Here is a 26458-nt window from a genome sequence, read left to right as displayed (position 1 = left end):
AACATGTCCATTGAAGTCTGCACCAATGACAACTCTCTCACTTCTAGGGATGCTCTGCATCACTTCATCAAGGTCCAACCAGAATTTCTCCTTCTCCTCCAGCTCACATCCTACCTGTGGAGCATACCCACTAACAACATTGAACATCACACCTTCGATTTATAGCTTCAGGCTCATCACTCGACCTGACACTCTTTTTACCTCCAGGACATTCCTAACAAACTCCTCCTTCAAGATAACTCCTACTCCATTTTTCTTCCTATCTACACCAGGATAGAACAACTTGAACCCTGCTCCTAAACTTCTAGCTTTACTACCTTTCCACCTGGTCTCCTGGACACACAGTATGAGGCAACTTATCTATCAGCACCTAATTATGTTGACATTTTACACATGCATGCATCAGTGGCAACACTGCTCAGTGTGTGTTAAGATTTATTACTTGTGATAATTAAAATACTCAGCATGGTGAGCTGTATGCTAAGGTTGGATGACCCTTACTCTGTGAGGTGTGACATACACTGGGTTTTATTCATTTAGAAGGCCTCTGCTGTGTTGTACCCCCTCATGTCATTTCATGACTGTCTTTTAATGTCGGTTCCTAGACCTTGCATGCTCAATTTCTTGGATTACAAACGTTTAATCAAAAAAAATAAAGCCAGTAAAAATAAAGGTGGTTATTATGAGCACATAATACAAGTTTAGATGGAGTTTCAAGCGGATTGTTGTTTTCTCGAATCTTTTTCCGTGTAACGTGAACGCGGCATTTTTGTCACACACATTTCCCATGATGCAGTGCGGCAAAGATCCAGCGCAGTCGTTCAAAAATATGGCAGAAGACTTGGATATATTTAAACCAACTTCTATCCCTGCAGACTCGGTAAATACGTCCATAGTTAGCAGCGGAGACACGGCGATAAAGAGGCGTCTGTCGTTTTCGTCAGAAAGAGAAATTAGCCAGGAGGAGCCGAACATGACGGGTTCAGTAGAAACGGTACAAAATGTTTCCGACGACTCTGGTTCATGTCGACTCTCTCCACAGACCGTTAACACACGTTTCAAGACGAAACATGGTTTAAATGTAATAATCGTGAACAGTAGCGAAGACAAGGAAAACACTGCTGTGCCGCCTACAAACATCACTCAAGGTGGGTAACACAACAGCTGTGGGCTCGCATGTTTGTCCATCAGGGGGCAAAAAGTGTATTTTCACTGGTTCAGTCACCAAAGTGAGGCAAAAGTTTCCAGCACTGACTGATTCCAGTTTTCCGAATGTGGTACTTTGCAGCTCACTGTGAACTGAGTGCCCTTGTTTTTGGCCAGTTGAGTTATTTATTGTTTCAAAGTTACTTACGAACGAACATTTTCCTTCAAAAACAGTAAAGTCAACAAAGACTTGTAGATTAAAGTATCCATCAAGTGCATGTGTTTAGATTTCAGAAGAGTTCCAGGAAATACTCCCCCTCGACTTTTTAGAACACTCGTATTTGTCCCTCCTTTTGAAAACATTCAAAGCAAAGCTTACGCCCAACATCAATACAAAAAGTGGTTCCAATAAAGCTAACCTTGATCATCTTTGATTTGCCTGAAATTTTTACAGCTTAAAACATTTCTTAATTTGGATATTTATGGCATTTTTAGCTTGATATATGAAATACTTAACTCAGTTTTTGTCATTGTGGTACAGCTTGTCATACCTGCTGCTTTTTTCTCTCTGTGTGACAGTCTTGAATATTGACACCTTCCTAAAATAATGGCCTAAATCATTTTTTGGGAGACACAAAAAACTGAACCACACCACACTGAACCTTGGCCTAGGTCATTATACTACAGGGTTAAAATCACATGATCTATTCAACTGAGCATGTAGGTGATTTTACCAGAGATGGGGAGCATCATGAGGAGATGATTGAGGCAAAAAAAAAAATGTCAAAAACTGACTAAGGCCATTATTATATACACACATCTTTTTACTAATGTGTGCTCAGAGATCTCTGAGCACTTCTCATGATGACTTAAATTTTAGTTTTTTTAATATTTCAACTCACCCATAATCAGAGATTTTTCGATATTGTGATGCAAACGTAGCATCAGATTTTAATGTGTGAAAAAATTTCCTGAGAGTGAGTTGACAAGCAATTTAAAAAAAATACATATCACTTAAAAATCATGATGTATCAATCTAAAATTTCACTGATATTATTTCAAATATCTATAGTTCATGGTAGTTTTTTTTTTTTTAAACAAATCAGAGATGGTCGAGGATTAGTCCAACTGAAATTAGTCCAATTTGACATTAAATGACCCCTGTATTAAAATGCAGCTTATGCTTCAACATGTCATAGATGAGTAAATAATTAGAACCCTGTATTGACTTTGACATTAATGCATAATAATCTGAGTCATTTCTCCACCACACCCAGTCAGCTGGAAAATTTCACAGTGGCTTTATCAAAATACAAGTCTTGCAAGAATGCATTAACATTGAGCTAGCTGGAATTGAGCAAGACCGGTCCATTACTCACCCTAGTGATATTGTGGTTCTTTACAGACAAAATACAAGAGGAGGACATTTCTGGTCGGGGAAATGTTGAAAGTTCCACTGTGACTGGCAGTAATCAACACACTACCTCAGAGGACAGAGATGCTGAGGTGGTGAGGAGAGCACAGGAGGAAGGCTGTGTGAACGTGGTGTTTCCTGGCACTGTAACGCAGGAAGGCTGCTGTCGTTTCGTCAGTGAGATCCTCAAGTGCATTCTCTATCAGAGACAGCAGCTCCCCATGACGTACGACCAGCTAGTATACTCTCAGAAGAAACAGCAAACTTCAGTGCAGGTGAAAGTTATTGAATTTCAGCATTCAGAAAATAATATCTGTCCGTACTAACTTCCCTGACGCTGCATTTCCCCTTACTGTTGACACACATTGGGAATGCAGGAACAGCAAGCACGGGGTTGGTTGCTTCAGTATTACAGAGGAAGAACAGCAATAGCTTTAAATAAGATTACTTGTATGACAGCTGCTTGCACATGGACCATAAGAGTGCCAGTTTTGTTAACTGTATTGAACTAGCCTCTGCTAGTCAACATTAACGTCTCTGTTTTGAATCTGCGGTGATTAGTTGGACTAATCCATGGCATCACTTTAGCTTCAGTTTGTCGCAGCAAATGTTTTACTGCATAGTTGTTGTATCATGACGTGGATGTAGCCTAAAGGTGTTTGTTGAATTTTTTGTTTTTCAGGATAAAGACGCGGTGAGTCGGAGACCAGTGCAGTCTGCAGACATGGACTGGCGCAAATGTCAGCAGACGCTTCAGGAGCTGGAGGAGGTGCTGCAGCATCTGGAGGTGCTATTTTCTCTCAGCAAAGTGCCGCGTGTGTTACTGTTGATAGGCGGCACCCTCATCGTCCCCAAAGAGCTGTATGAGATCAACATGGAGGATCTGGTATTAGCTGGTGGAGATCAGTGTCTGCGAGTGTCGTCATGCTTGAGGCAGCTCTTCCGCACTCTTTTTGTGGCCGACCTTTTGTCCGACACCAGACCTGTGCGATTAATGCCCACCACAGTCTTGGTGATGGCTCACAGGGATTGCGGTGTGGGGTGGTTCCGCCCTAAACTACAATTTAAAGTCCCAACTCGTGTGAAAAAACAAATCATTGCTCTGTCTACTGATCCCAGCATCTGCAAGGAACCAAGGGCAGAAGGGTCAGACTGGGAGGATTATGTATGGTTTCAGGCACCCATGAATATTAAGGGCTTCAGCAACTGACCGAAAGAGTTGGAACATGTCTGATCTGAGATTGGAGCTCCTTTTCTGGAGCCTGTGTAAGACAATAAATTTTACCTGTGGTTTAAATGAATTTTGAACCTAAATTTTGACTTGAGCTGTAGATATTGTAACGAATTATGGGTTCAGTTTTGCTTTTTTGTTTCAGTGTGTCAAATCAAACAATAGTGAGTTTACTGACTTCTGTTTTCTTTCTTTGTTTTTTTTTTTTTAATAGTTTTTGAAATACCGACAGAATGTGTTCTTAAGAGTAGTTGATTGACTCTGAGTGAGGATATGGCTTTGTTTGTATTTATAAAGAATGTTTATTCCGAAGTTTCAAGAACATTTAAACACAGAACAACAATACTAGTGCAATATATTTTTAAAAGAGCACAGCTTCAAGGTTTAATGAAATGTATTGCTTTCTTTAATTCATTCCAGGGGCACATTTGGCTGCCAGTATCATGTGTGCAAATGTTTACATTCATTAAAATCTGCAAGTGATTTCAATCATGTAGCAAATCACTCAGTAAGGTGCATTACAGTGTGGACTGCAAAAAAATCAGAGTAACAAGAATTTGTATGCGTTCTATTTGGAATAATCAATAAAACATTTTAAAAAACACAGTAATTGCAGTGGTCTGAGAGAACATCAGAGGGTTTAGAACTTCTCCACTTTCTTGACAAATTGGACAATGTCGTTGGCTAGAAGCTGGGGTTCTTCAAAGGCAGGAAAGTGACCACCTCGAGGCATAAAAGTGTAGGAGCGGATGTTTCGATACCTCATTTGTGCCCATGATTTAGGAGTATGCATCAGCTCATCAGGGAAGGCAGCCAGGCCAGTGGGGACAAATATCCCGGTCCTAAAACAAAGGATAAGATGGCATGAGAAGGCTTTCAGATTTGTGGTCAGTATGTACAGTTTGAGCACTTGACCACATACTTTGCATCCACTCTGCTGGTAATATCAGTCTGGAAGTTCTCTTTGTAGAAGCGCATGGAGGATATTATGGAGCCTGTGGTCCAGTAGATCATGACATTTGTCAGGAGGTCATCCAGGCTGAATTTTCTGTTTAAATGCCATCATTTTTAATTAGAGGCTGAAACACTCACACAAACCTTGCTGAATGTATCTATAAAATGTCTAAGATTAAACTAATTCTTGTACCTCTCCAGCCCACCATCCACCAGATCTCTGTTCTTCATGTCAGTCCAGGAGGAGAACTTTTCCAGAATGTAAGCTGCCAAGCCTACAGGAGAGTCATTCACTCCACAGCCTGTAAACACAATTTAAATTGTAGTGCCAGCACAAACCTGTTAACATCATCAATAAGCTCATGAGAATCAGTGAGCTTGTTTACTTGTGTTATGCTCCCACCTGCAGTGTCTGGTTTAGTGGCCTGAATGTGCATGTAGCCAGATTCCCTCAGGATACTGTACACATTCTTCTCAAAGTAAGGGAACAACCGGCGAACATCTTCTCGACTAAAGCCAACCAGGAAGGGCAGATAAGGGCCGATCATGAGGGACAAGAGCATTTTAAAACCTCTTGCTGGCATGCACACATTTAGGTGGAGACCTTTCACACAGCTGGAAGAGATAAACAGTGAAACATGACAAAAACAAACTTTGTATGATTGCAGGTCTTATGATATTTTAATGCATGTTAAATGTGGTGTCATGGTTTCTTAGTGTTTCCTTTATCAGCTTCACTAGTGAGGAATTTGTTTCGTCATTGGTTTTTGGGAGTCTGTACACAGTGCAGGCACTGTCACAGTTCCAGTTAGAATGTCACAATGTTCACTTTAACAAACAAGTGGGTGGTGAAAATTCCACTGCTGTGATAACTTGTGGCATATTTTCTGCTAGTGCTTGTTTTGCACTTACTGAGGCTTCATCTGTGACATGTTGGTAGTGATGAGCGAGCCCCAGTCTCCTCCCTGCAGATAGAACTGGGAGAACCCCAAACGCTCCATCAGAGTCAGGAAGATTCGGGCAGCAGCAAAACTGTCAAAACCTGGAAGGTTCAAGAAGCACAGTTGTTAATAAATGCTCGTCAAGGTGAGATAGATACATGTAATTAGAAGCATTTACCTTGTTTGTGAGAGGCTTCTGAGTAACCGTAGCCAGGGATAGATGGGCATATGACCTCAAAAGCAATACCATCATGGTTCTGTGTGAGAAGGGGCAGAATCTTGTAGAACTCATAGAAGGAGCCAGGCCAGCCGTGAACCATCATTAAAGGCAGAACCTTCTGATTCTCACGGTGTGGTGGCCGAACGTGGATGAAGTGAATATCCAGTCCTGCATCACATCAACGGCATTGGTGTGAAAAGAACAAAACATGGAGAGATTTTTGATCATATTTCTACATTATCATTAAGCTTTGTTTGCTAACTTTGAGGCTTTATGTACCTTCGATTCTGGTTTTGAAGTGTGGATACTGGTTAAGCACTGCCACCTGCTTTTTCCAGTCAAACTCATGCCTCCAATAGGAAACCACTTTCTTGAGATGAGTGGAATTGAAGCCGTAATGGAAGCGGCTGTCTTCTAAAGGATCTGTGTAGCGGGTTCTGTCAATGCGCTCATAGAGGTCCTGTTGAATAAAGAACACTACTGATTGCATCGCATAAAGGTGTATTAATGCTGTTACTTATTAACAGATATCAGAGGTTTGGTTCACCTCAATCTCTTTGTCTGAGGTTTGGACTGTAAAAGGGTAGATTTTCTGGTCCTCTGACAGCGGCTTCTCTCCTGCTCCCCACCATCCCTCACCAAGTGGAATAGTTTTCACTTTTTGCTTTCTGCTTCTGGACATCAGGTATGCCAGTAGTCCAACTACCACCACAGCAGACAGAATCTGCTGCTGGACCACATCCAAGCCAAAGAAAGTTTCCCTGCAAAGTGTAGAGAATTATTAGTTTATACTTTATATGTTTTTAATAAAACTGGAATATCAGTGGTTTAAAAAAAAAAAGTCTTCTTACTTAAGAGCTTGCAGTCTCTGCATGGTGCCAGTCCAAAGGTGAGCGCACACAGGTGTTTTAACTTAGACCTGGATTAGGACAGAGGTCAGAAATTTTAAATTTTCCCCACAGCAACTGAAAAGTTGTCTGCACCAAAATCCAAACACCATCAACATACCTTGTTTGTTTCTTTGCAAGTGTTCCTTGAGGTAATGGTTTTTAACTTCCACAAATAGATTCTAGGGGGAAAAAAGGAACAGGATTCCCTGTTGCTCACACAAATAACCGGACCTCGACGAGCAGTGGAATCAAAAGAGAGAGAAAAAAAACGGGGGGCGGGATTTGCGTTGCAGAGGTTGTTGCTGGTTGGCTACGTCATGTGTCACTCAGAGAGAAGCCCTGACGAAGTTCTTTATATAACAGGGAGGAGATAACGACTGTTTTTTTTTCTTTACTCCGCCAAAGAACAGCGGAGTTATGTGATGATCAGCGTACGTTTGTCTGTGAATCTGTCTGTCTGTGTGAAACATCACTCAAAAACTGAATAACAGATTTGGATGAAATTTTCAGGAAGATCAGAAATGACACAAGGACCAAGTGATTAGATTTTGGCAGTGATGTGGCTTGTAGTCTGGATCCAAGAATTTCCCATTGCCAGATGGTTTTTTTGTTTCTGCTTGTGTGTTTTACAGCCGGGAATCAAACGGATAAAACGTACCTTGTCCTGGTCCGTGTATATTTTGGTAATTGGATTTTCCGTTCTAAAGCAGGTATTGAAAAACAAAAAACGAGTGGTAATTTGATTTTCGTTTTCAAAGGCAAAAATTAAAATTGAAATACAAGGCGTTTTTCTTTTTCACGATCAAAAGGGGATATACGATTTTTAAGAAATGCTTTGATTTTCATTTTTTATTTACGATAACAAAAAATAAAATAAGTAAGAGACAGAAACGAAGAAAGGTCCGTTTTTTCGTTTTCTGAGACCGGAAGTGGTCATCAGCAAGGGTGGAGCCAAACAGTACGGTGCATCGACTGTAAATAAATGGGTTTTTTTGTTAGTTTTCATGGTCAAAATGAAAGATCAAGTGGCCGATCTTAAAATAAATCAATATCGATTTTTTATTTATTAAGTTTTGCGACGCAAGGGGGCGTGGTAACCTGATTGACAGTTTGTCTGGAATGACTGCCAGTCTGGAGGATGTAGCCGAGACTCTGCTCTCCTGGATTGGATTAATTCTGATATGGTCACTGGTGGTTTATCGGTGAAGAAGCAGAACCTTTTCCACAGACACTTTTCCTGCCTGTTGGCTTGTTTTAACCATCTTGCTCCCTTCGGCGGATTCTACCGGCAGACACTGAAAGTTCGGTAAGTAGACTAAATGTTTATTTTCTTATCGGTACCGCTTTTAATGCACTTCATATGCAACTTTCGTGAGAGACAGCAGGTCCGATTTGTGGCACTGGCAGCGAGCAGTGACACTTTTTGTGGCACTGCTGCGGTGCCACGGTTAATGCCACTGTGCAGTGACAGTTTTTGTGGCACCGCGCCGGATGCCACAGTTAATGCCATTGCTGCAGTGACACTTTTTGTGGCACCGCGCCGGATGCCACGGTTAATGCCACTGCCGCAGTGACACTTTTTGTGGCACCGCTGCGGTGCCACGGTTAATGCCATTGTGCAGTGACACTTTTTGTGGCACCGCTGCGGTGCCACGGTTAATGTTAACGGCCAACCTGCGCAGGTTGGCCCGCTGTTCGATTGTTTACAACAAACATTTTGGCCCGAAGCCACATCTACTTGCCGACCCCTGGTTTAGGGGATACCACGGTCAGTGCCACTGTGAGGTACCACGGTTAATGCCACGATCTGGTAGAGATGCCACATTTTAAGCCAGTAGGCTACTTTTACCGCTGTTTGGACGAGATGCTACGGTTAATGTCACTCTTTGGGGGAGATGCCACTACTACTACTACTATCAGGATGGGGTTATCCGATTCTGTGGTTTGTCCGGTGACCGTATTAACCTGAACGAACTAGTGGTCGTTGCCCCTTGGGGCGCTAAAGACACTAGTTATTTGAGGGAAGAAACTGCTGCCAAATGCTGGCAGACTGGAATAATGTGAAACAAATTCATCTTCAGTTCTTTTGAAATAGGCTATTTTATTTCCATTTTCATTCAGTTGTTACACATGTGTGGATTGTCACCAGAAAATGTGTTTACTAAAACTGTTTGAAATAACTTGTCTGCGTGCTTTCTTGATTATTACAGCCTTTACCAGGCGTGGGTTACAACTGCCACAAAGATGCCACAGCTGATGTTGCTTTTTGGGAAAGATGCCAGGGATGTAAACATGATACATGAATAAAAGCATAAAACAATTGTGCTACAATTTTGAGGAACAATTTTACAATTTATATATTCTACATATCTAAGTCTACTTCTGTAGACTTTGACTTGGTCTGACTGTACCGTTACTAGACTGTCATGTCTTATGCTGTTTATCTTTCAGTTACATCTTTCAATCATGCATTTTGCCTCAGGTTTTGAAAGTAATATGTTGCCAAAATATGTTTCTTGTAGAGACCACAGATCCAGACATGTCATGCTCACAGTGTCAGTACATTAAACCAATCAGCCTTGAAACTAGCCTTCTGGTTTTTCTGGTATATTGCACAAAGAAGAAGGTATTTTAGGTGTTAATTAGCCTAGTCTTAACAGGTGATAGAGATCACCTAAAGCTAAAGTGACTACAGGTCTTTCTGTCGTTCAGTGCTTGGAAAACTATATGAAATAGTAAATCTTTCCAGGGATACTTTAAAATGAACCTCTGCTGTTGATGCTGATACTGTGACATCTCTCTTCATCTCAGGTGTCTCATGTTCACTGTGAGGATCTTCTGAGTGAAGCCAACAGAAGGAAAACCTCATCTGGTTGTGAAGAAGGAGACTGAATGGACGACACCCTCAGTGAACCACTTCCTGTTTAACTTTCACTGACAGAAGGACAGACCAACTCTTTCAGCAGTTTATTATTTTCTGTTCTTAGTATTCACAGATTCTATTTATCACCTTTAACTTCATCTCTGCTGCTGTAGCAGAAATACAACAGGGTTTCTGCAGGACATTAATAGTCATTAAGTTGATTTTGCAAAAATTAAGGCCTTAAATGGCATTAAAAATCATTAAATTTGATTCTTGGTGGCATTAAAATTTCTTTCTGCAGTTTTCAAGAAAGTAATTGACAATAATATATATTTATAAATTGCGATTTGTCAGATATGTGCATCTGCGGAAACATGCCGAAGCATTGAGATAATTGTTCCAGCCGGTTGGGTACAATTTCTAAAAACTGCATGTTTTTAAAGTGGTCGGCAGGCTGGACCAGGCTGGGAAATGGAGAAACACAAATTCCAGCAAAAATGGCTCAAAAACGTGGATTTCAGAGAATGACTGCAGCCCGTTGGTGTTCAGGGGTGGTTCCCAGATTCAGAAATAGTCAAATGTAGGGTTTTCATATAAAAATCATCTTTTACAACAACAAAAAAAACCCGTGTAATTTGAGTTCATGGTCGTGGCATTAAAATTTGTAATCATTTTTATCACTAAACACCTTGAGAATTAAGAAAAAAATACTACAGGTCAAATACTTACTTGGAAAATTATTGAAATTGTTCCAAAAGAGAAAGCTCGGAGGTCAATGGAAGACATGTTGTTTGAACTTGGAATGTGGTATGTCTTACAAGTATTAATATTTTCCTGCCAAAAATGCTGCAATTTAGCAGTTCAGAGTGTGGGGTGCTGGTGTAATGTTTCGTGTTATTTCAGTCAGCAATAGGTACAGCTAGACAGCCTTAAAAAATGTTGCAATTTTGCAACTGTGGCCTCGTAGGGTTAAATGGACTGTACAATACAGTGGCTTTGAAATAACAGTACTTTAAATTATCACAGAACAAAACGGTAGTTTGTACATTTGACAGTTTTGGTGGCATACTACTGCAGCCTTACCACAATGCACAAACACCTAAAGTGAAAACACGGGCACTTTACATATTAGCCCTTCTACTGCCCTAAGTGCTCACACATGCTGTATTTTAATAGACCTGAATTCCCAATAAATCTGTTCTCATTTACATATTTTTCTATTTCTGTTGTCAGGCAACAAAATGAGTACAAATTAGTGACTGAAATGTGGATCAATTATCACCACAGTGTTTTCACTAGACTGTTTTTTCAAAAATTATGTATTCAGCTGTATTTTCATAAAGATTGAAGGCACTACCTGAGTCAGAGAACAACTGCACAACAGGGCAAAAAGGCACTGCTTTAGCATCTCTGCTGGTAACATATCCATCTCCTCTATGCTGCAGTTGGTTTAAAATGCAGCCGTAATTATTTTTTTTTACTTCATTAAAGGGTGTAGTAAAATGTAGGTGTTTCGCTGTCACACTACTGGCTTAAATAATGAGCCCTCTTTTTAATTTCTATCATATTGGAGTTGCCAGTTTACAGCATTGCACTTTAATATGCATACCTTTGTTTACATTTTGCACTTTGCAGCATTACACAGTGACATAGTTTCAGAAAAAAAATTTAATGAAATGCACATCTTGCTTTTTGGAGGTCATTTCTATTGACAGAATATAAAGTAAAATAGCTGACAAAATGGACAGGAAAATAGTTGTTTATGGCAGCCTTGCCTGGTTTTATTCCAGAAGATGGTCATGTGATAGGAGCATGATGAATCAGAGAGCAGCACGAACTGACAGCTCAGAACTAATCAGAAAGCAAACATGGATGTTTGTACACAGTTGCAGAAACAACTAAAACTGTGGTCCACAACATTTCTAAAAGTCTCAATTTTCATGGTGCTTCAAATGCCAGAATAGTGCTGGCACTGGGTTTAAATGTAGCTGAAGTTACGCATTTTTAAATCATAACACATTAGTGTGGATGTAGCCTAAAAGTATTGGTTGAAAGTTTGCTTTTCAGGATAAAGACATGGTGAGTGGGAGACCAGTGCAGTCTGCAGACATGGACTGGAGCAAATGTCAGCAAACACTTCAGGAGTTCGAGGAGGTGCTGCAGCATCTGGAGGTGCTATTTTCTCTCAGCAAAGTGCAATGTTTATTCTGAATTTTCAAGAACATTTAAACACAGAACAACAATACTAGTACAATATATTTTTAAAAGAGCACAGCTTCAAGGTTTAATGAAATGTATTGCTTTCTTTAATTCATTCCAGGGGCACATTTGGCTGCCAGTATCATGTGTGCAAATGTTTACATTCATTAAAATCTGCAAGTGATTTCAATCATGTAGCAAATCACTCAGTAAGGTGCATTACAGTGTGGACTGCAACAAATCAGAGTAACAAGAATTTGTATGTGTCCGATTTGGAATAATCAATAAAACATTTTAAAAATACGGTAATTGCAGTGGTCTGAGAGAACATCAGAGGGTTTAGAACTTCTCCACTTTTTTGACAAATTGGACAATGTCATTGGCGAGAAGCTGGGGTTCTTCAAAGGCAGGAAAGTGACCACCTCGAGGCATAAAAGTGTAGGAGCGGATGTTTCGATACCTCATTTGTGCCCATGATTTAGGAGTATGCATCAGCTCGTCAGGGAAGGCAGCCAGGCCAGTGGGGACAAATATCCCGGTCCTAAAACAAAGGATAAGATGGTATGAGAAGACTTTCAGATTTGCGGTCAGTATGTACAGTTTGAGCACTTGACCACATACTTTCCATCCACTCTGCTGGCAATATCAGTCTGTAAGTTCTCCTTGTAAAAGCGCATGGAGGATATTATGGAGCCTGTGGTCCAGTAGATCATGACATTTGTCAGGAGGTCATCCAGGCTGAATTTTCTGTTTAAATGCCATCATTTTTGGTTAGAGGCAGAAACACTCACACAAACCTTGCTGAATGTATCTATAAAATGTCTAAGATTAAACTAATTCTTGTACCTCTCCAGCCCACCATCCACCAGATCTCTGTTCTTCATGTCAGTCCAGGAGGAGAACTTTTCCAGAATGTAAGCTGCCAAGCCTACAGGAGAGTCATTCACTCCACAGCCTGTAAACACAATTTAAATTGTAGTGCCAGCACAAACCTGTTAACACCATCAATAAGCTCATGAGAATCAGTGAGCTTGTTTACTTGTGTTATGCTCCCACCTGCAGTGTCTGGTTTAGTGGCCTGAATGTGCATGTAGCCAGATTCCCTCAGGATACTGTACACATTCTTCTCAAAGTAAGGGAACAACCGGCGAACATCTTCTCGACTAAAGCCAACCAGGAAGGGCAGATAAGGGCCGATCATGAGGGACAAGAGCATTTTAAAACCTCTCGGTGGCATGAACATGTTTAGGTGGAGACCTTTCACACAGCTGGAAGAGATAAAGAGTGAAACATGACAAAAACAAACTTTGTATGATTGCAGGTCTTATGATATTTTAATGCATGTTAAATGTGGTGTCATGGTTTCTTAGTGTTTCCTTTATCAGCTTCACTAGTGAGGAATTTGTTTAGTCATTGGCTTTTGGGAGTCTGTACACAGTGCAGGCACTGTGTCACTGTCAGGCTGGCTGCTGCCAGACCCAGATAGTGCCTGCCCTCCCTTTTTCTCTCTCTTTCAGGTTGGCTCAGCAGTGCAGTGGCAACGGCAGGTGTTTCTCATCAGCAGTGCGCAACCAGAATTAGGAGCAGGTGGAGAGCATTCAATAAAGCACACCCCGCCTCAATTTAAGCAGAGGCCTCACAACTCCCAGATGCTGAATCGTGACACGTCATGTAGGAGCTGTGTAGACAATCTAGCCAGTAACTCATGTCTTGCTTGTTTTACACTTACTGAGGCTTCATTTGTGACATGTTGGTAGTGATGAGCGAGCCCCAGTCTCCTCCCTGCAGATAGAACTGGGAGAACCCCAAACGCTCCATCAGAGTCAGGAAGATTCGGGCAGCAGCAAAACTGTCAAAACCTGGAAGGTTCAAGAAGCACAGTTGTTAATAAATGCTCGTCAAGGGGAGATAGATACATGTAATTAGAAGCATTTACCTTGTTTGTGAGAGGCTTCTGAGTAACCGTAGCCAGGGATAGATGGGCATATGACCTCAAAAGCAATACCATCATGGTTCTGTGTGAGAAGGGGCAGAATCTTGTAGAACTCATAAAAGGAGCCAGGCCAGCCGTGAACCATCATTAAAGGCAGAACCTTCTGATTCTCGCGGTGTGGTGGCCGAACGTGGATGAAGTGAATATCCAGTCCTGCATCACATCAACGGCATTGGTGTGGAAAGAACAAAACATGGAGAGATTTTTGATCGTATTTCTACATTATCGTTAAGCCTTGTTTGCTAACTTTGAGGCTTTATGTACCTTCGATTCTGGTTTTGAAGTGTGGATACTGGTTAAGCACTGCCACCTGCTTTTTCCAGTCAAACTCATGCTTCCAATAGGAAACCACTTTCTTGAGATGAGTGGAACTGAACCCGTAATGGAAGCGGCTGTCTTCTAAAGGATCTGTGTAGCGGGTTCTGTCAATGCGCTCATAGAGGTCCTGTTGAATAAAGAACACTACTGATTGCATCACATAAAGGTGTATTAATACCATTACTTATTAACAGATATCAGAGGTTTGGTTCACCTCAATCTCTTTGTCTGAGGTTTGGACTGTAAAAGGGTAGATTTTCTGGTCCTCTGACAGCGGCTTCTCTCCTGCTCCCCACCATCCCTCACCAAGTGGAATAGTTTTCACTTTTTGCTTTCTGCTTCTGGACATCAGGTATGCCAGTAGTCCAACTACCACCACAGCAGACAGAATCTGCTGTTGGATCACATCCAAGCCAAAGAAAGTTTCCCTGCAAAGTGTAGAGAATTATTAGTATATACTTAATATGTTTTTAATGAAACTGGAATATCAGTGGTTTAAAAAAAAAAGTCTTCTTACTTAAGAGCTTGCAGTCTCTGCATGGTGCCAGTCCAAAGGTGAGCTCACACAGGTGTTTTAACTTAGACCTGGATTAGGACAGAGGTCAGAAATTTTAAATTTTCCCCACAGCGACTGAAAAGTTGTCTGCACCAAAATCCAAACACCATCAACATACCTTGTTTGTTTCTTTGCAAGTGTTCCTTAAGGTAATGGTTTTTAACTTCCACAAATAGATTCTAGGGAAAAAAGGAGCAGGATTCCGTGTTGCTCACACAAATAGCCGGACCTCGACGAGCAGTGGAATCAAAAGAGAGAGAGAAAAAAAGGGGGGCGGGATTTGCGTTGCAGAGGTTGTTGCTGGTTGGCTACGTCATGTGTCACTCAGAGAGAAGCCCTGACGAAGTTCTTCATATAACAGAGAGGAGACAACGACTGCTTTTTTTTCTTTACTCCGCCAAAGAACAGCGGAGTTATGTGATGATCAGCGTACGTTTGTCTGTGAATCTGTCTGTCTATGTGAAACATCACTCAAAACTGAATAACAGATTTGGATGAAATTTTCAGGAAGATCAGAAATGACACAAGGACGAAGTGATTAGATTTTGGCAGTGATGTGGCTTATAGTCTGGATCCAAGGATTTCCCATTGCCAGATATAGGCTAGTTCCCAACACCGCGTTGCTATAACCATGACGTGAACACTGTCTGTTGCCGCTGACGATCACATGATTGCAATCCTACTACAAAATGACCATCATGTAGCCTGTCGGTTGGAAATCATACAAGGAACAACCGATTTAGTCCATGGGCCAGGACCCAAAATTTTCAATATCGGTACCACTCGATGTGACAAACACTTTTTGATATTTCTAACTTGCTATATGTCTCTAGTTTGCATTTTGATATGATAGCCCTTGCAGACTTACAGCTTAAAGCTGCTGTCCGGAGTTTCCGTTTGTTTTCAATTTATGTATCATTTTTTAACAAAGCTTAAATGTGTTAGTCTAGTTCGATACTATAATATAAAGTTAGTATAACGCGATATGAAAATTTATTCCTGAGCTCCGCCTTCCTCTCATAGACCCCCATGTTATTCCAAAAAGCGCAGGTTGCTGCCGACCAATCAAGTTCGAGCTTCAGCTTTGTCATGCTGTCAATCAACGGTTACGCGCACAGCAAGCAAGCCCATGCAAAGGTGGGCGAGCTACGCACTACGCAACCGCGCGCACATTTGTTTTGCTTGTGGAGGAGAGAGCATCAGGGCTCAGCAACTTCCAGAAAAGTTACCAATCCCACGGCTTGTCAGGCCAAGAGACTGCAGGACGTTTTTTGGCTCGGGGTGCTCGCGTCGCTCCCCGACCACGGCCTCCATGGCCCGCCTGCGGGCTTCGTTTAGATGCCGTGGTCGGGGTGCTCGCCTCGCTCCCCGACCACGGCCTCCATAGCCCGCCTGACGGCTTCATTTAGATGCCCGACCTCTGGAGGAAGATGTTGGGGCGTCTGGGACATACTCTTCGTCAGAGGAGTCATGCAATTCTGAACTCTAGATAGAAATAAATAAACAATCTAACACATATACACGCGTAAATGCACTAAGTTTGATAAACAACGTCATCGAGAGGGATACACGAGTGTAATCACATATTCAAACTTTACTCGTTCGTCCTAGCAGATTCATGTTATTTTGGTATTAGGACAAGTTAGACTCAATACAGCATTCTAACGTAATTCCTTTATTATTTACTAAATGTACTAAATGCAGAAGAGGGGAAAACAGCAAAACAGGCCATATGCTGCAGCACTCCGGGCACTTCTCTCATGTACTGCGCGCGTGCACAAATAAAGGGGCGAAATCAGAGGGAGGGAGAGTGGGACCAACAGCGTTTTGGGAGACGCTGCGATTCAAACTCCGGACAGCAGCTTTAATATCTGTGCGGGATCTGAGTCAAAAGTCCTATCAATGCAACGGGACAGAATTTGATAGGATTTTTCCTCATTACAAAAAAATATGAAACGCCACATGCTACACATCATCATCTGTATAATAACTTAGCAGCACAGAACAATGCCATAACAGACTTGAGAATGAGAAAGATTTCATTGCTATGGTAAGATTTTCTGTAAGCAGGACGGAACAGTGAAATTTTGACCAACATATTCAAAGTTAAATTCTATCAAAGTTAAAAACAGGACTAACCATATCTTATGATTTTTGGTGAGTGTCACACAGCACACTATAATTTCCAGTGAAACATACAAAAAAAAAACTACTTAAATGGTGTCAAAACAGACAAAATTGTGATTTTGCACCAAAAAGTTCAAAATTTAACCCAATTATAACAGACTGCTAACAGAGTTGAGCATATGCCAAAAACACGATTGCAAAGACTATTTCCATTACTAAGTTGAATTTTCAAATGCTTGTGCAGTTTTAATTCTAATTACATTTTTAATCAATTCCGTCCCGTTGCGCTGTGTGGGCACTTTTTACAAATTCAAAAGTATTTTCCAAGAATGGTGCATGTTCATAATGAGACAAAAACAAAAGTACAGGTAGCAGTCATTTCTTCCATGTACCAGTATCATATAAAATAAAGGCAGTCATTCAAGTTCATTCAAAATTAATCCTAGAAAAGGAAAGGATAATACCATAGTTAACTGATTTAATGGAGCTGAATTAATCTTAATTGGAAAAGTAAAAGACATCTTCCATAACTAGACATCTCAACAGTTTATATGTGAAACTGAGGGCAGCAGTTTTTTGTAAACTGTGAAGCACACATGAGCCCCATATTGCAGTACCTGTTAATATATTGTTAATCCTTTACAAAATGAATAGGATAAACCTTTAACCTTTACCCCATAACCTATATATTTAGAGCATGAACACTGTATATTTCCATAGATGGCACAATTGATGAATTTACTCATGACCTGTGATGGGGCCTTCTGTGTAAATAAGTAGCACCTATTAGCATCCAGTGTTGCATCTTTGCATCATTGAAAGAAATCCCTAAATGTCACATGTACAGTTGAAGCCAAAATGATCAGCCCTCCTATGAAATTTACAATTTTTTTTTTCAAAAATTTCCCAAGTGCTGTTGAACTGATCAAGGAATTTTCAATACAGCTTTTCCAAACATCCTAGTTTTATTTTGGATGCTTACGTTGTTTTTGCTTTGCACACAGAAACAAAATTATTGAACAAAAATCAAAAACTACCAGGGTCAAAATTATTAGCCCCCTTGATGTTAATAGTAAGTTGTGTTTCCTTTATGCTGGATGGCATCTTCCAGTCATTTATTGGAGTTTGTAGCACGTCTCTGACATCTCCTGAGGGACCCCATTCTTCTTTGCCAAATCTCTCAAGCTCCTCCAGATCTGATGGTCTTCTAGCTTGGACCCTGGACTTCATTTGACCCCCACAGATTTTCAATGGGATTCCAATCAGGGCTTTGTGCAGATCAGTCTGAAACATTCACTTTGGTCTTCTGGAGGCAGATCTTCACCAGGAGTGACGTATTGTTTTGTGTTGTTGTCATATTGGAAGACAAACCAATGACCCAGTTTTGCAGCTGACCGCTGGAGGTTTTCTTTCAAAATCTTCATATATCCTTCTTTCTTCATGATTCCTTCAACCTCGACAAGATTCCCAGTTCCAGATGCACTGAAGCATCCAACAGCATGATACTGCCTCCAACGTGTTTAACTGTGGGGACGATGTTCTTTGAGTTATATGCCTCTCCTTTCTTTCTCCAAACATAAGGAGCGTCTCTATGGCCAAAGAGCTCTACTTTGGTCTCATCTGACCAAAGGACACATTTCCAGTCTTCATAATCTTTCTCCAGGTTGTCCACAGCAGACTTCAGTCTGGCTTGAAGGTGTTTCTTCTGTATAAGTAGAGGGTTAGGGTTCAGTCCATTTCCGTGTCTTCTTTGATGCTACAACTCCTGACTTCTCTACGTCCTTAACCAGTGTTTTGGTGGTTGTTCTGGCTCGTTAGACACATCTCTCACAAGTTTTCTTTCCAGAGTCTTTGAAATCTTTGGCTTCCTCCCTCTGCCAGACTTGTTCTGTACTGTGTGGCTCTCTTTGAAGTTCTTGATGAGACTTCTCACTCCACTTATGGACACTTGGAAACGCTGTGATAACTTTGTAGACCTTCTCCTGCTTTGTACGCATCAACGATTCTTTTTTCTCAAGTCTGATTTCTTTTATTTTGGCATGATGCTTTCTCCAGTGACAGCTCAAATCCTTAATGAAGTTTTCATACTGTGTGTAAAGTGGTTTGGCTCTATAAAAAGGTCAGTTCTAAAGGGGCCTAATAATTTTGACCCTGGTAGTTTTTGGTTTTGTTAAATAATTTTGTTTCTGCATCCAAAGTAAAATAACGTAAAGCATCCAAAAATAAAACTAGGGTGTTTGGAAAAGCTGTGTTAAAATGTCTTCATCCGTTTAACAGCATTTGAGAATTAAAAAAACAACTAAAACTAAAATTTCATAGAGGAGCTAATAATTTTGTCTTCAACTGAATTATACTTTAAAAAATAATTTGAGTTGTCTGTCACTAAACACCTTGAGAATTAAGAAAAAAATACTACAGGTCAAATACTTACTTGGAAAATTATTGAAATTGTTCCAAAAGAGAAAGCTCGGGGGTCAATGGAAGACATGTTGTTTGAACTTGGAATGTGGTATGTCTTACAGTATTAATATTTTCCTGCCAAAAATGCTGCAATTTAGCAGTTCAGAGTGTGGGGTGCTGGTGTAATGTTTCGTGTTATTTCAGTCAGCAATAGGTACAGCTAGACAGCCTTAAAAAATGTTGCAATTTTGCAACTGTGGCCTCGTAGGGTTAAATGGACTGTACAATACAGTGGCTTTGAAATAACAGTACTTTAAATTATCACAGAACAAAACGGTAGTTTGTACATTTGACAGTTTTGGTGGCATACTACTGCAGCCTTACCACAATGCACAAACACCTAAAGTGAAAACACGGGCACTTTACATATTAGCCCTTCTACTGCCCTAAGTGCTCACACATGCTGTATTTTAATAGACCTGAATTCCCAATAAATCTGTTCTCATTTACATATTTTTCTATTTCTGTTGTCAGGCAACAAAATGAGTACAAATTAGTGACTGAAATGTGGATCAATTATCACCACAGTGTTTTCACTAGACTGTTTTTTCAAAAATTATGTATTCAGCTGTATTTTCATAAAGATTGAAGGCACTACCTGAGTCAGAGAACAACTGCACAACAGGGCAAAAAGGCACTGCTTTAGCATCTCTGCTGGTAACATATCCATCTCCTCTATGCTGCAGTTGGTTTAAAATGCAGCCGTAATTATTTTTTTTTACTTCATTAAAGGGTGTAGTAAAATGTAGGTGTTTCGCTGTCACACTACTGGCTTAAATAATGAGCCCTCTTTTTAATTTCTATCATATTGGAGTTGCCAGTTTACAGCATTGCACTTTAATATGCATACCTTTGTTTACATTTTGCACTTTGCAGCATTACACAGTGACATAGTTTCAGAAAAAAAAATTTAATGAAATGCACATCTTGCTTTTTGGAGGTCACTTCTATTGACAGACTACAAAGTAAAAAAGCTGACAAAATGGACAGGAAAATAGTTGTTTATGGCAGCCTTGCCTGGTTTTATTCCAGAAGATGGTCATGTGATAGGAGCATGATGAATCAGAGAGCAGCACAAACTGACAGCTCAGAACTAATCAGAAAGCAAACATGGATGTTTGTACACAGTTGCAGAAACAACTAAAACTGTGGTCCACAACATTTCTAAAAGTCTCAATTTTTATGGTGCTTCAAATGCCAGAATAGTGCTGGCACTGGGTTTAAATGTAGCTGAAGTTACGCATTTTTAAATCATAACGCATTAGTGTGGATGTAGCCTAAAAGTATTGGTTGAAAGTTTGCTTTTCAGGATAAAGACATGGTGAGTGGGAGACCAGTGCAGTCTGCAGACATGGACTGGAGCAAATGTCAGCAAACATTTCAGGAGTTCGAGGAGGTGCTGCAGCATCTGGAGGTGCTATTTTCTCTCAGCAAAGTGCAACGTTTATTCTGAATTTTCAAGAACATTTAAACACAGAACAACAATACTAGTGCAATATATTTTTAAAAGAGCACAGCTTCAAGGTTTAATGAAATGTATTGCTTTCTTTAATTCATTCCAGGGGCACATTTGGCTGCCAGTATCATGTGTGCAAATGTTTACATTCATTAAAATCTGCAAGTGATTTCAATCATGTAGCAAATCACTCAGTAAGGTGCATTACAGTGTGGACTGCAAAAAAAATCAGAGTAACAAGAATTTGTATGTGTCCGATTTGGAATAATCAATAAAACATTTTAAAAACACGGTAATTGCAGTGGTCTGAGAGAACATCAGAGGGTTTAGAACTTCTCCACTTTTTTGACAAATTGGACAATGTCATTGGCGAGAAGCTGGGGTTCTTCAAAGGCAGGAAAGTGACCACCTCGAGGCATAAAAGTGTAGGAGCGGATGTTTCGATACCTAATTTGTGCCCATGATTTAGGAGTATGCATCAGCTCGTCAGGGAAGGCAGCCAGGCCAGTGGGGACAAATATCCCGGTCCTAAAACAAAGGATAAGATGGCATGAGAAGGCTTTCAGATTTGCGGTCAGTATGTACAGTTTGAGCACTTGACCACATACTTTGCATCCACTCTGCTGTCAGGATTACTCTGGAAGTTCTCTTTGTAGAAGCGCATGGATGATATTATGGAGCCTGTGGTCCAGTAGATCATGACATTTGTCAGGAGGTCATCCAGGCTGAATTTTCTGTTTAAATGCCATCATTTTTTGGTTAGTTAGAGCCAGAAATACTCACACAAACCTTGCTGAATGTATCTATAAAATGTCTAAGATTAAACTAATTCTTGTACCTCTCCAGCCCACCATCCACCAGATCTCTGTTCTTCATGTCAGTCCAGGAGGAGAACTTTTCCAGAATGTAAGCTGCCAAGCCTACAGGAGAGTCATTCACTCCACAGCCTGTAAACACAATTTAAATTGTAGTGCCAGCACAAACCTGTTAACACCATCAATAAGCTCATGAGAATCAGTGAGCTTGTTTACTTGTGTTATGCTCCCACCTGCAGTGTCTGGTTTAGTGGCCTGAATGTGCATGTAGCCAGATTCCCTCAGGATACTGTACACATTCTTCTCAAAGTAAGGGAACAATCGGCGAACATCTTCTCGACTAAAGCCAACCAGGAAGGGCAGATAAGGGCCAATCATGAGGGACAAGAGCACTTTTAAACCTCTTGTTGACATGAACATGTTTAGGTGGAGACCTTTCACACAGCTGGAAGAGATAAACAGTGAAACATGACAAAAACAAACTTTGTATGATTGCAGGTCTTATGATATTTTAATGCATGTTAAATGTGGTGTCATGGTTTCTTAGTGTTTCCTTTATCAGCTTCACTAGTGAGGAATTTGTTTCGTCATTGGTTTTTGGGAGTCTGTACACAGTGCAGGCACTGTCACAGTTCCAGTTAGAATGTCACAATGTTCACTTTAACAAACAAGTGGGTGGTGAAAATTCCACTGCTGTGATAACTTGTGGCATATTTTCTGCTAGTGCTTGTTTTGCACTTACTGAGGCTTCATCTGTGACATGTTGGTAGTGATGAGCGAGCCCCAGTCTCCTCCCTGCAGATAGAACTGGGAGAACCCCAAACGCTCCATCAGAGTCAGGAAGATTCGGGCAGCAGCAAAACTGTCAAAACCTGGAAGGTTCAAGAAGCACAGTCGTTAATAAATGCTCGTCAAGGGGAGATAGATACATGTAATTAGAAGCATTTACCTTGTTTGTGAGAGGCTTCTGAGTAACCGTAGCCAGGGATAGATGGGCATATGACCTCAAAAGCAATACCATCATGGTTCTGTGTGAGAAGGGGCAGAATCTTGTAGAACTCATAGAAGGAGCCAGGCCAGCCGTGAACCATCATTAAAGGCAGAACCTTCTGATTCTCGCGGTGTGGTGGCCGAACGTGGATGAAGTGAATATCCAGTCCTGCATCACATCAAAGGTATTGGTGTGAAAAGAACAAAACATGGAGAGATTTTTGATCATATTTCTACATTATCATTAAGCCTAGTTTGCTAACTTTGAGGCTTTATGTACCTTCAATTCTGGTTTTGAAGTGTGGATACTGGTTAAGCACTGCCACCTGCTTTTTCCAGTCAAACTCATGCCTCCAATAGGAAACCACTTTCTTGAGATGAGTGGAATTGAAGCCATAATGGAAGCGGCTGTCTTCTAAAGGATCTGTGTAGCGGGTTCTGTCAATGCGCTCATAGAGGTCCTGTTGAATAAAGAACACTACTGATTGCATCACATAAAGGTGTACTAATGCTGTTACTTATTAACAGATATCAGAGGTTTGGTTCACCTCAATCTCTTTGTCTGAGGTTTGGACTGTAAAAGGGTAGATTTTCTGGTCCTCTGATAGCAGCTTCTCTCCTGCTCCCCACCATCCCTCACCAAGTGGAATAGTTTTCATTTTTCTGCTTCTGGACATCATGTATGCCAGTAGTCCACCTGCTGCCACAGCAGACCCAATTAGAATCTGCTGCTGGACCACATCCAAGCCAAAGAAAGTTTCCCTGCAAAGTGTAGAGAAATATTTGGTTTCGAGTATGTTTTGATGAAACTGGAGAATTACTGTTTTGTTTTTGTTTTGTTTTTTTAAATTCCTCTTACTTAAGAGCTTGCAGTCTCTGCATGGTGCCGTTCCAGAGGTGTGCGCACACAGGTGTTTTAACTTAGACCTGGATTAGGACAGAGGTCAGAAATGTTTCATTTTCCCCACAGCGACTGAAAAGTTGTATGCGCCAAAATCAACATCAACATACCTTGCTTGTTTCTTTGCAAGTGTCCCTCGAGATAATGGCTTGTAATTTCCACAAATATATATATATATGTGTGTTTTTTTTAAAAGTAGAGTAGAAGGATTAACTGTTGCGCACACAAAGACTCGGATCTCGATGAGCAGTTGAAGCAAAACAGAGAAAAAAAGCGGGGGCGGGATTTGCGTTGCAGAGGTTGTTGCTGGTTGGCTACGTCATGTGTCACTCAGAGCACAGCCCTGACGAAGCTCTTTATATAACAGGGAGGAGACGACGGCTGTTTTTTTTGTTTTTGCCTCCGTAGATGCAATTTTGGAGAAACAAGATGTGGAAGATTGTTGTTTTCACGGTTCTTGCGTCCGTTTTTACCGTCGGGCTGGGCGCTATAGTGGGGGGCTTCCGTAATTTGGAAGTCGACGACGAAGGAATGCTGAATGCGCTGAACTACGCTGTTGTCCAACACAACAGGGGCACCAACGACATATACCTCAGCCAAGCGGCAGAAGTGCTCAGTGCTCGGAGCCAGGTTAGTGACGTTTACACTTGCTAATAACTGTCTTATGGGTGAAACCACCTTTTAAAACGAAAAATACTAAATCCTGTGGGAATAACAGGCTGTTGTGTACCGTTCCAAGAAGGCCTGTTATGCCTTCACCCAATAAAGATTTCATTTTCACTCATATTTAAAATCTATATTACATGGTTATAGGACTCCTATGCAACTATTTATCTATGGACCTTGTGTATTGATTCTGTTGTATCCAGTGACAGAACATTTCAGGCCCAAAAAACAAAACACCATTATCCAGTCCAATCTCATCCTGTCTGATCCTGCCCCATCAATCTCCTGTGATATTTGTAGCACTGTATATTTGTGTCCATCTGCCCAAGAAAAGAATGAGCTTTACTATAAATATCTATAAAGAAACAAAGAAAGGGAACCTCTGAAGAAGTACTTCTTTGCTGCAGATTAGTTGCTGACTCATTTGCTGTACTTTTGTGGCTGAGTTCTTTGTATGAACACAGCAATATGCGGATTGACAAGCATGAACGTTTCTTGGCAACTTGACAGCAGGGCTTTTAATATTAAGGTTTGGCAAAGTGTGCATTTCCACGTCTAACATCCTTTTCCTTACAGGTGGTCGCTGGTATGAATTACGTCATAACAGTGAGAATGGCCAGAACCACCTGCAAAAAGAACAGCGTAAATGAAGTGTGTGCCATCCAGACGGACGCAGAAAAGGCCCACGTAAGGACCTTATTAAACAGCTGCAGACCTCAGCTTTTGGAGACCGAAGAAAAATCCCCACTTAATACAACCGTATACTTGTACTTGAGCTGTAGACCACAAACTCCCGAAAGTGAAACTATTTTATACTTCCCCTTTTTGAAGCAATGAGCTTTGTTTTTGCTGTTAACTTGAGAAGAACTGCAACTAGATATATCAGAGTGAATGACTATCTTCTCTATGACTCCTGTTTAGTAATGATATAATTTTAACTACATGATAAATAAGCATATCACAGACATTTTAACCAGATCACTGGTCTGTAAATTCTAAAGTATTTATTACTTGAATGACGTTTGATCTTCAGATAACTATGATGTTTGAACAGATGACATTAAGTTCATCTTACCCTCTTAAAACCCCTATATTTATAATGTTTATCTTTATAAATATTAGTATAATCTCCAAGTTTTTAGTATTCAGTGTCTTTTTCTCTTTTTCTTACAGTCTTACCAGTGCACATTTACAGTGTGGACCCGCCTGTGGATGAGTGACATCAAGCTGACGAAACAGGAATGCTAGAAAAAGAACTACGTGGGACATCATTGAGATTTGGCTTTGTTTGCAGCATAACCTTCACTCAGAGTGACATGTATTTTCCTATAGGTGAACCACAAACGTGTTGACATTTTTGTGATTTTACTGCCTATGCTGCTTCACTGTATGCTAAACTGAGTAAACGTATATGAAACTAAAAGATGCCGTGTAGGAATGCAAGGTAGCGGTTGACTGACCTTTAGAGGAGCACCTTTGTAATGCCTAATACCTAAACCAAGCAAATACGTTATTTTGTATCGACTTGTTGATTAACCTAATAAAAAAACACAGTTTTAAAATAAAAGTCAAGTCAAAGTTGTGTACTTTGATGAATGTGTCCATGTGCTAAAATACACCCAAGTATTATCCAGGCCTTTTTGTTGAGCAGTTTCTTCACACGTCTGCCTCTAAAATTGGCTACAAAGGACATAAATGCTGTGGAAGAAGCTATATTTCAAGCTGGAAAAACAAAATCTAAAAAAAAAGATGGACTTTCAAGCTCTCATTTTAATGTAGATGCCCAACACATTTATTTACACAAACTGTGTGTGAAGAAAGTGTCTTAGACGCCTCCATGCGATATATTATTGGCAGATAGAGGAGACTGCACACAAGAAGTCCTCTTAGTGGGAAGAAGAAGCTGGCCTGACAAAATAACAGGCACTAGCACCGAACCTAAAGAGGCGGAGGTCCACCATCGGAGACAGGCTCAAGGTGCCAGCTGTGCCAAGAGGCGCCTGAGACTCTCCAGCAAGTAGAACGGGATATGCACGGTGAGAGGTGGCTGGGTTAGTGTGCAGGAACATCTGTGCCCAGGAATCCAAAGCTTCACCAGAGCTAAGATTCTGTGGAATTTTAAGTTTCATTCTGACACACAGCTTCTGGCAAACCAAGCAGAGAGTGGTGGTCAACATGGAGCAGAAACAGGCAGTTGTGGTAAATCCCTGCTGACGGTGCTGTCAGGAATAAGCAGCATGAACAGACAAAGTACCAGGGCGGCGGGAACAACTGGAACAGATGTAGAAGGGAAAGTCCACAGTGGCACCAGTTTTAAT

The 26458-nt window shown here is 40.8% G+C and overlaps 5 protein-coding genes and 1 long non-coding RNA gene across 8 annotated transcripts; 3 read left to right on the top strand and 3 right to left on the bottom strand.

Annotated features, from left to right (window-relative positions):
* Window positions 1-772: 772 nt before the first annotated feature.
* mad2l1bp (MAD2L1 binding protein) lies at window positions 773-4395 on the top strand. Its single transcript, XM_022198425.2, has 3 exons — window positions 773-1148; window positions 2552-2835; window positions 3243-4395. Exons 1-3 carry the CDS (start codon window positions 788-790, stop codon window positions 3768-3770), a joined length of 1173 nt encoding a protein of 390 aa, XP_022054117.2. The 5' UTR covers window positions 773-787; the 3' UTR covers window positions 3771-4395.
* On the bottom strand, window positions 4148-14956 carry LOC127537372 (epoxide hydrolase 1-like). 3 transcript variants are annotated; one of them, XM_051959475.1, is made up of 10 exons: window positions 14844-14956; window positions 6758-6825; window positions 6454-6667; window positions 6186-6366; window positions 5865-6074; window positions 5658-5787; window positions 5149-5360; window positions 4939-5047; window positions 4714-4839; window positions 4148-4633 (listed from the first exon to the last, which is right to left on the bottom strand). In XM_051959475.1, the coding sequence occupies exons 2-10, from the start codon at window positions 6778-6780 to the stop codon at window positions 4432-4434; spliced, it is 1407 nt and encodes a 468-aa protein (XP_051815435.1). In that variant the 5' UTR covers window positions 6781-6825; window positions 14844-14956; the 3' UTR covers window positions 4148-4431. The 3 variants fall into 3 exon arrangements, with proteins under 3 accessions (XP_051815435.1, XP_051815434.1, XP_051815433.1); XM_051959474.1 differs by lacking the exon at window positions 6758-6825 and adding an exon at window positions 14687-14754 and having other exon boundaries at window positions 14844-14925; XM_051959473.1 differs by lacking the exon at window positions 14844-14956 and adding an exon at window positions 6915-7065.
* Window positions 7189-20978, top strand: LOC127537374 (uncharacterized). The gene is made up of 3 exons (XR_007946963.1): window positions 7189-8102; window positions 9608-11831; window positions 20727-20978. It is a non-coding gene; the product is annotated as an uncharacterized LOC127537374 (long non-coding RNA).
* Window positions 11916-14925, bottom strand: LOC127537373 (epoxide hydrolase 1-like). The gene is made up of 10 exons (XM_051959476.1): window positions 14844-14925; window positions 14687-14754; window positions 14384-14597; window positions 14116-14296; window positions 13795-14004; window positions 13588-13717; window positions 12915-13126; window positions 12705-12813; window positions 12480-12605; window positions 11916-12399 (listed from the first exon to the last, which is right to left on the bottom strand). Exons 2-10 carry the CDS (start codon window positions 14707-14709, stop codon window positions 12198-12200), a joined length of 1407 nt encoding a protein of 468 aa, XP_051815436.1. The 5' UTR covers window positions 14710-14754; window positions 14844-14925; the 3' UTR covers window positions 11916-12197.
* On the bottom strand, window positions 20811-23730 carry LOC110950025 (epoxide hydrolase 1-like). The gene is made up of 10 exons (XM_051959477.1): window positions 23585-23730; window positions 23433-23500; window positions 23122-23335; window positions 22854-23034; window positions 22533-22742; window positions 22326-22455; window positions 21817-22028; window positions 21607-21715; window positions 21377-21502; window positions 20811-21296 (listed from the first exon to the last, which is right to left on the bottom strand). The coding sequence occupies exons 2-10, from the start codon at window positions 23453-23455 to the stop codon at window positions 21095-21097; spliced, it is 1407 nt and encodes a 468-aa protein (XP_051815437.1). The 5' UTR covers window positions 23456-23500; window positions 23585-23730; the 3' UTR covers window positions 20811-21094.
* A 66-nt stretch (window positions 23731-23796) lies between these two features.
* On the top strand, window positions 23797-25722 carry cst3 (cystatin C (amyloid angiopathy and cerebral hemorrhage)). Its single transcript, XM_022192407.2, has 3 exons — window positions 23797-24104; window positions 24717-24827; window positions 25314-25722. The coding sequence occupies exons 1-3, from the start codon at window positions 23883-23885 to the stop codon at window positions 25386-25388; spliced, it is 408 nt and encodes a 135-aa protein (XP_022048099.1). The 5' UTR covers window positions 23797-23882; the 3' UTR covers window positions 25389-25722.
* Window positions 25723-26458: the final 736 nt, after the last annotated feature.

This window comes from Acanthochromis polyacanthus, chromosome 15 (assembly GCF_021347895.1).
Source record: "Acanthochromis polyacanthus isolate Apoly-LR-REF ecotype Palm Island chromosome 15, KAUST_Apoly_ChrSc, whole genome shotgun sequence".
Lineage (NCBI taxonomy): Eukaryota > Metazoa > Chordata > Actinopteri > Pomacentridae > Acanthochromis > Acanthochromis polyacanthus.
This window is presented reverse-complemented; position numbering and strand designations above follow the sequence as displayed.

What these genes read in the sequence shown, in the direction of transcription:
- mad2l1bp (XM_022198425.2), top strand. Translation starts at nt 788, where the DNA reads ATGATGCAGTGCGGCAAAGATCCAGCGCAGTCGTTCAAAAATATGGCA. An exon ending in GCCTACAAACATCACTCAAG is followed by an intron (nt 1,149 to 2,551) that starts GTGGGTAACACA and finishes GGTTCTTTACAG; the next exon opens with ACAAAATACAAGAGGAGGAC. An exon ending in AACAGCAAACTTCAGTGCAG is followed by an intron (nt 2,836 to 3,242) that starts GTGAAAGTTATT and finishes TTTGTTTTTCAG; the next exon opens with GATAAAGACGCGGTGAGTCG.
- LOC110950025 (XM_051959477.1), bottom strand. Translation starts at nt 23,455, where the DNA reads ATGCAGAGACTGCAAGCTCTTAA. An exon ending in CAGAGACTGCAAGCTCTTAA is followed by an intron (nt 23,336 to 23,432) that starts GTAAGAGGAATT and finishes TACACTTTGCAG; the next exon opens with GGAAACTTTCTTTGGCTTGG. An exon ending in AGAAGCCTCTCACAAACAAG is followed by an intron (nt 22,456 to 22,532) that starts GTAAATGCTTCT and finishes TGAACCTTCCAG; the next exon opens with GTTTTGACAGTTTTGCTGCT.
- LOC127537373 (XM_051959476.1), bottom strand. Translation starts at nt 14,709, where the DNA reads ATGCAGAGACTGCAAGCTCTTAA. An exon ending in CAGAGACTGCAAGCTCTTAA is followed by an intron (nt 14,598 to 14,686) that starts GTAAGAAGACTT and finishes TACACTTTGCAG; the next exon opens with GGAAACTTTCTTTGGCTTGG. An exon ending in CCTCAGACAAAGAGATTGAG is followed by an intron (nt 14,297 to 14,383) that starts GTGAACCAAACC and finishes TTTATTCAACAG; the next exon opens with GACCTCTATGAGCGCATTGA.
- LOC127537372 (XM_051959475.1), bottom strand. Translation starts at nt 6,780, where the DNA reads ATGCAGAGACTGCAAGCTCTTAA. An exon ending in CAGAGACTGCAAGCTCTTAA is followed by an intron (nt 6,668 to 6,757) that starts GTAAGAAGACTT and finishes TACACTTTGCAG; the next exon opens with GGAAACTTTCTTTGGCTTGG. An exon ending in CTTCAAAACCAGAATCGAAG is followed by an intron (nt 6,075 to 6,185) that starts GTACATAAAGCC and finishes GATGTGATGCAG; the next exon opens with GACTGGATATTCACTTCATC.
- cst3 (XM_022192407.2), top strand. Translation starts at nt 23,883, where the DNA reads ATGCAATTTTGGAGAAACAAGATGTGGAAGATTGTTGTTTTCACGGTT. An exon ending in TGCTCAGTGCTCGGAGCCAG is followed by an intron (nt 24,105 to 24,716) that starts GTTAGTGACGTT and finishes TTTTCCTTACAG; the next exon opens with GTGGTCGCTGGTATGAATTA. An exon ending in CGGACGCAGAAAAGGCCCAC is followed by an intron (nt 24,828 to 25,313) that starts GTAAGGACCTTA and finishes TTTTTCTTACAG; the next exon opens with TCTTACCAGTGCACATTTAC.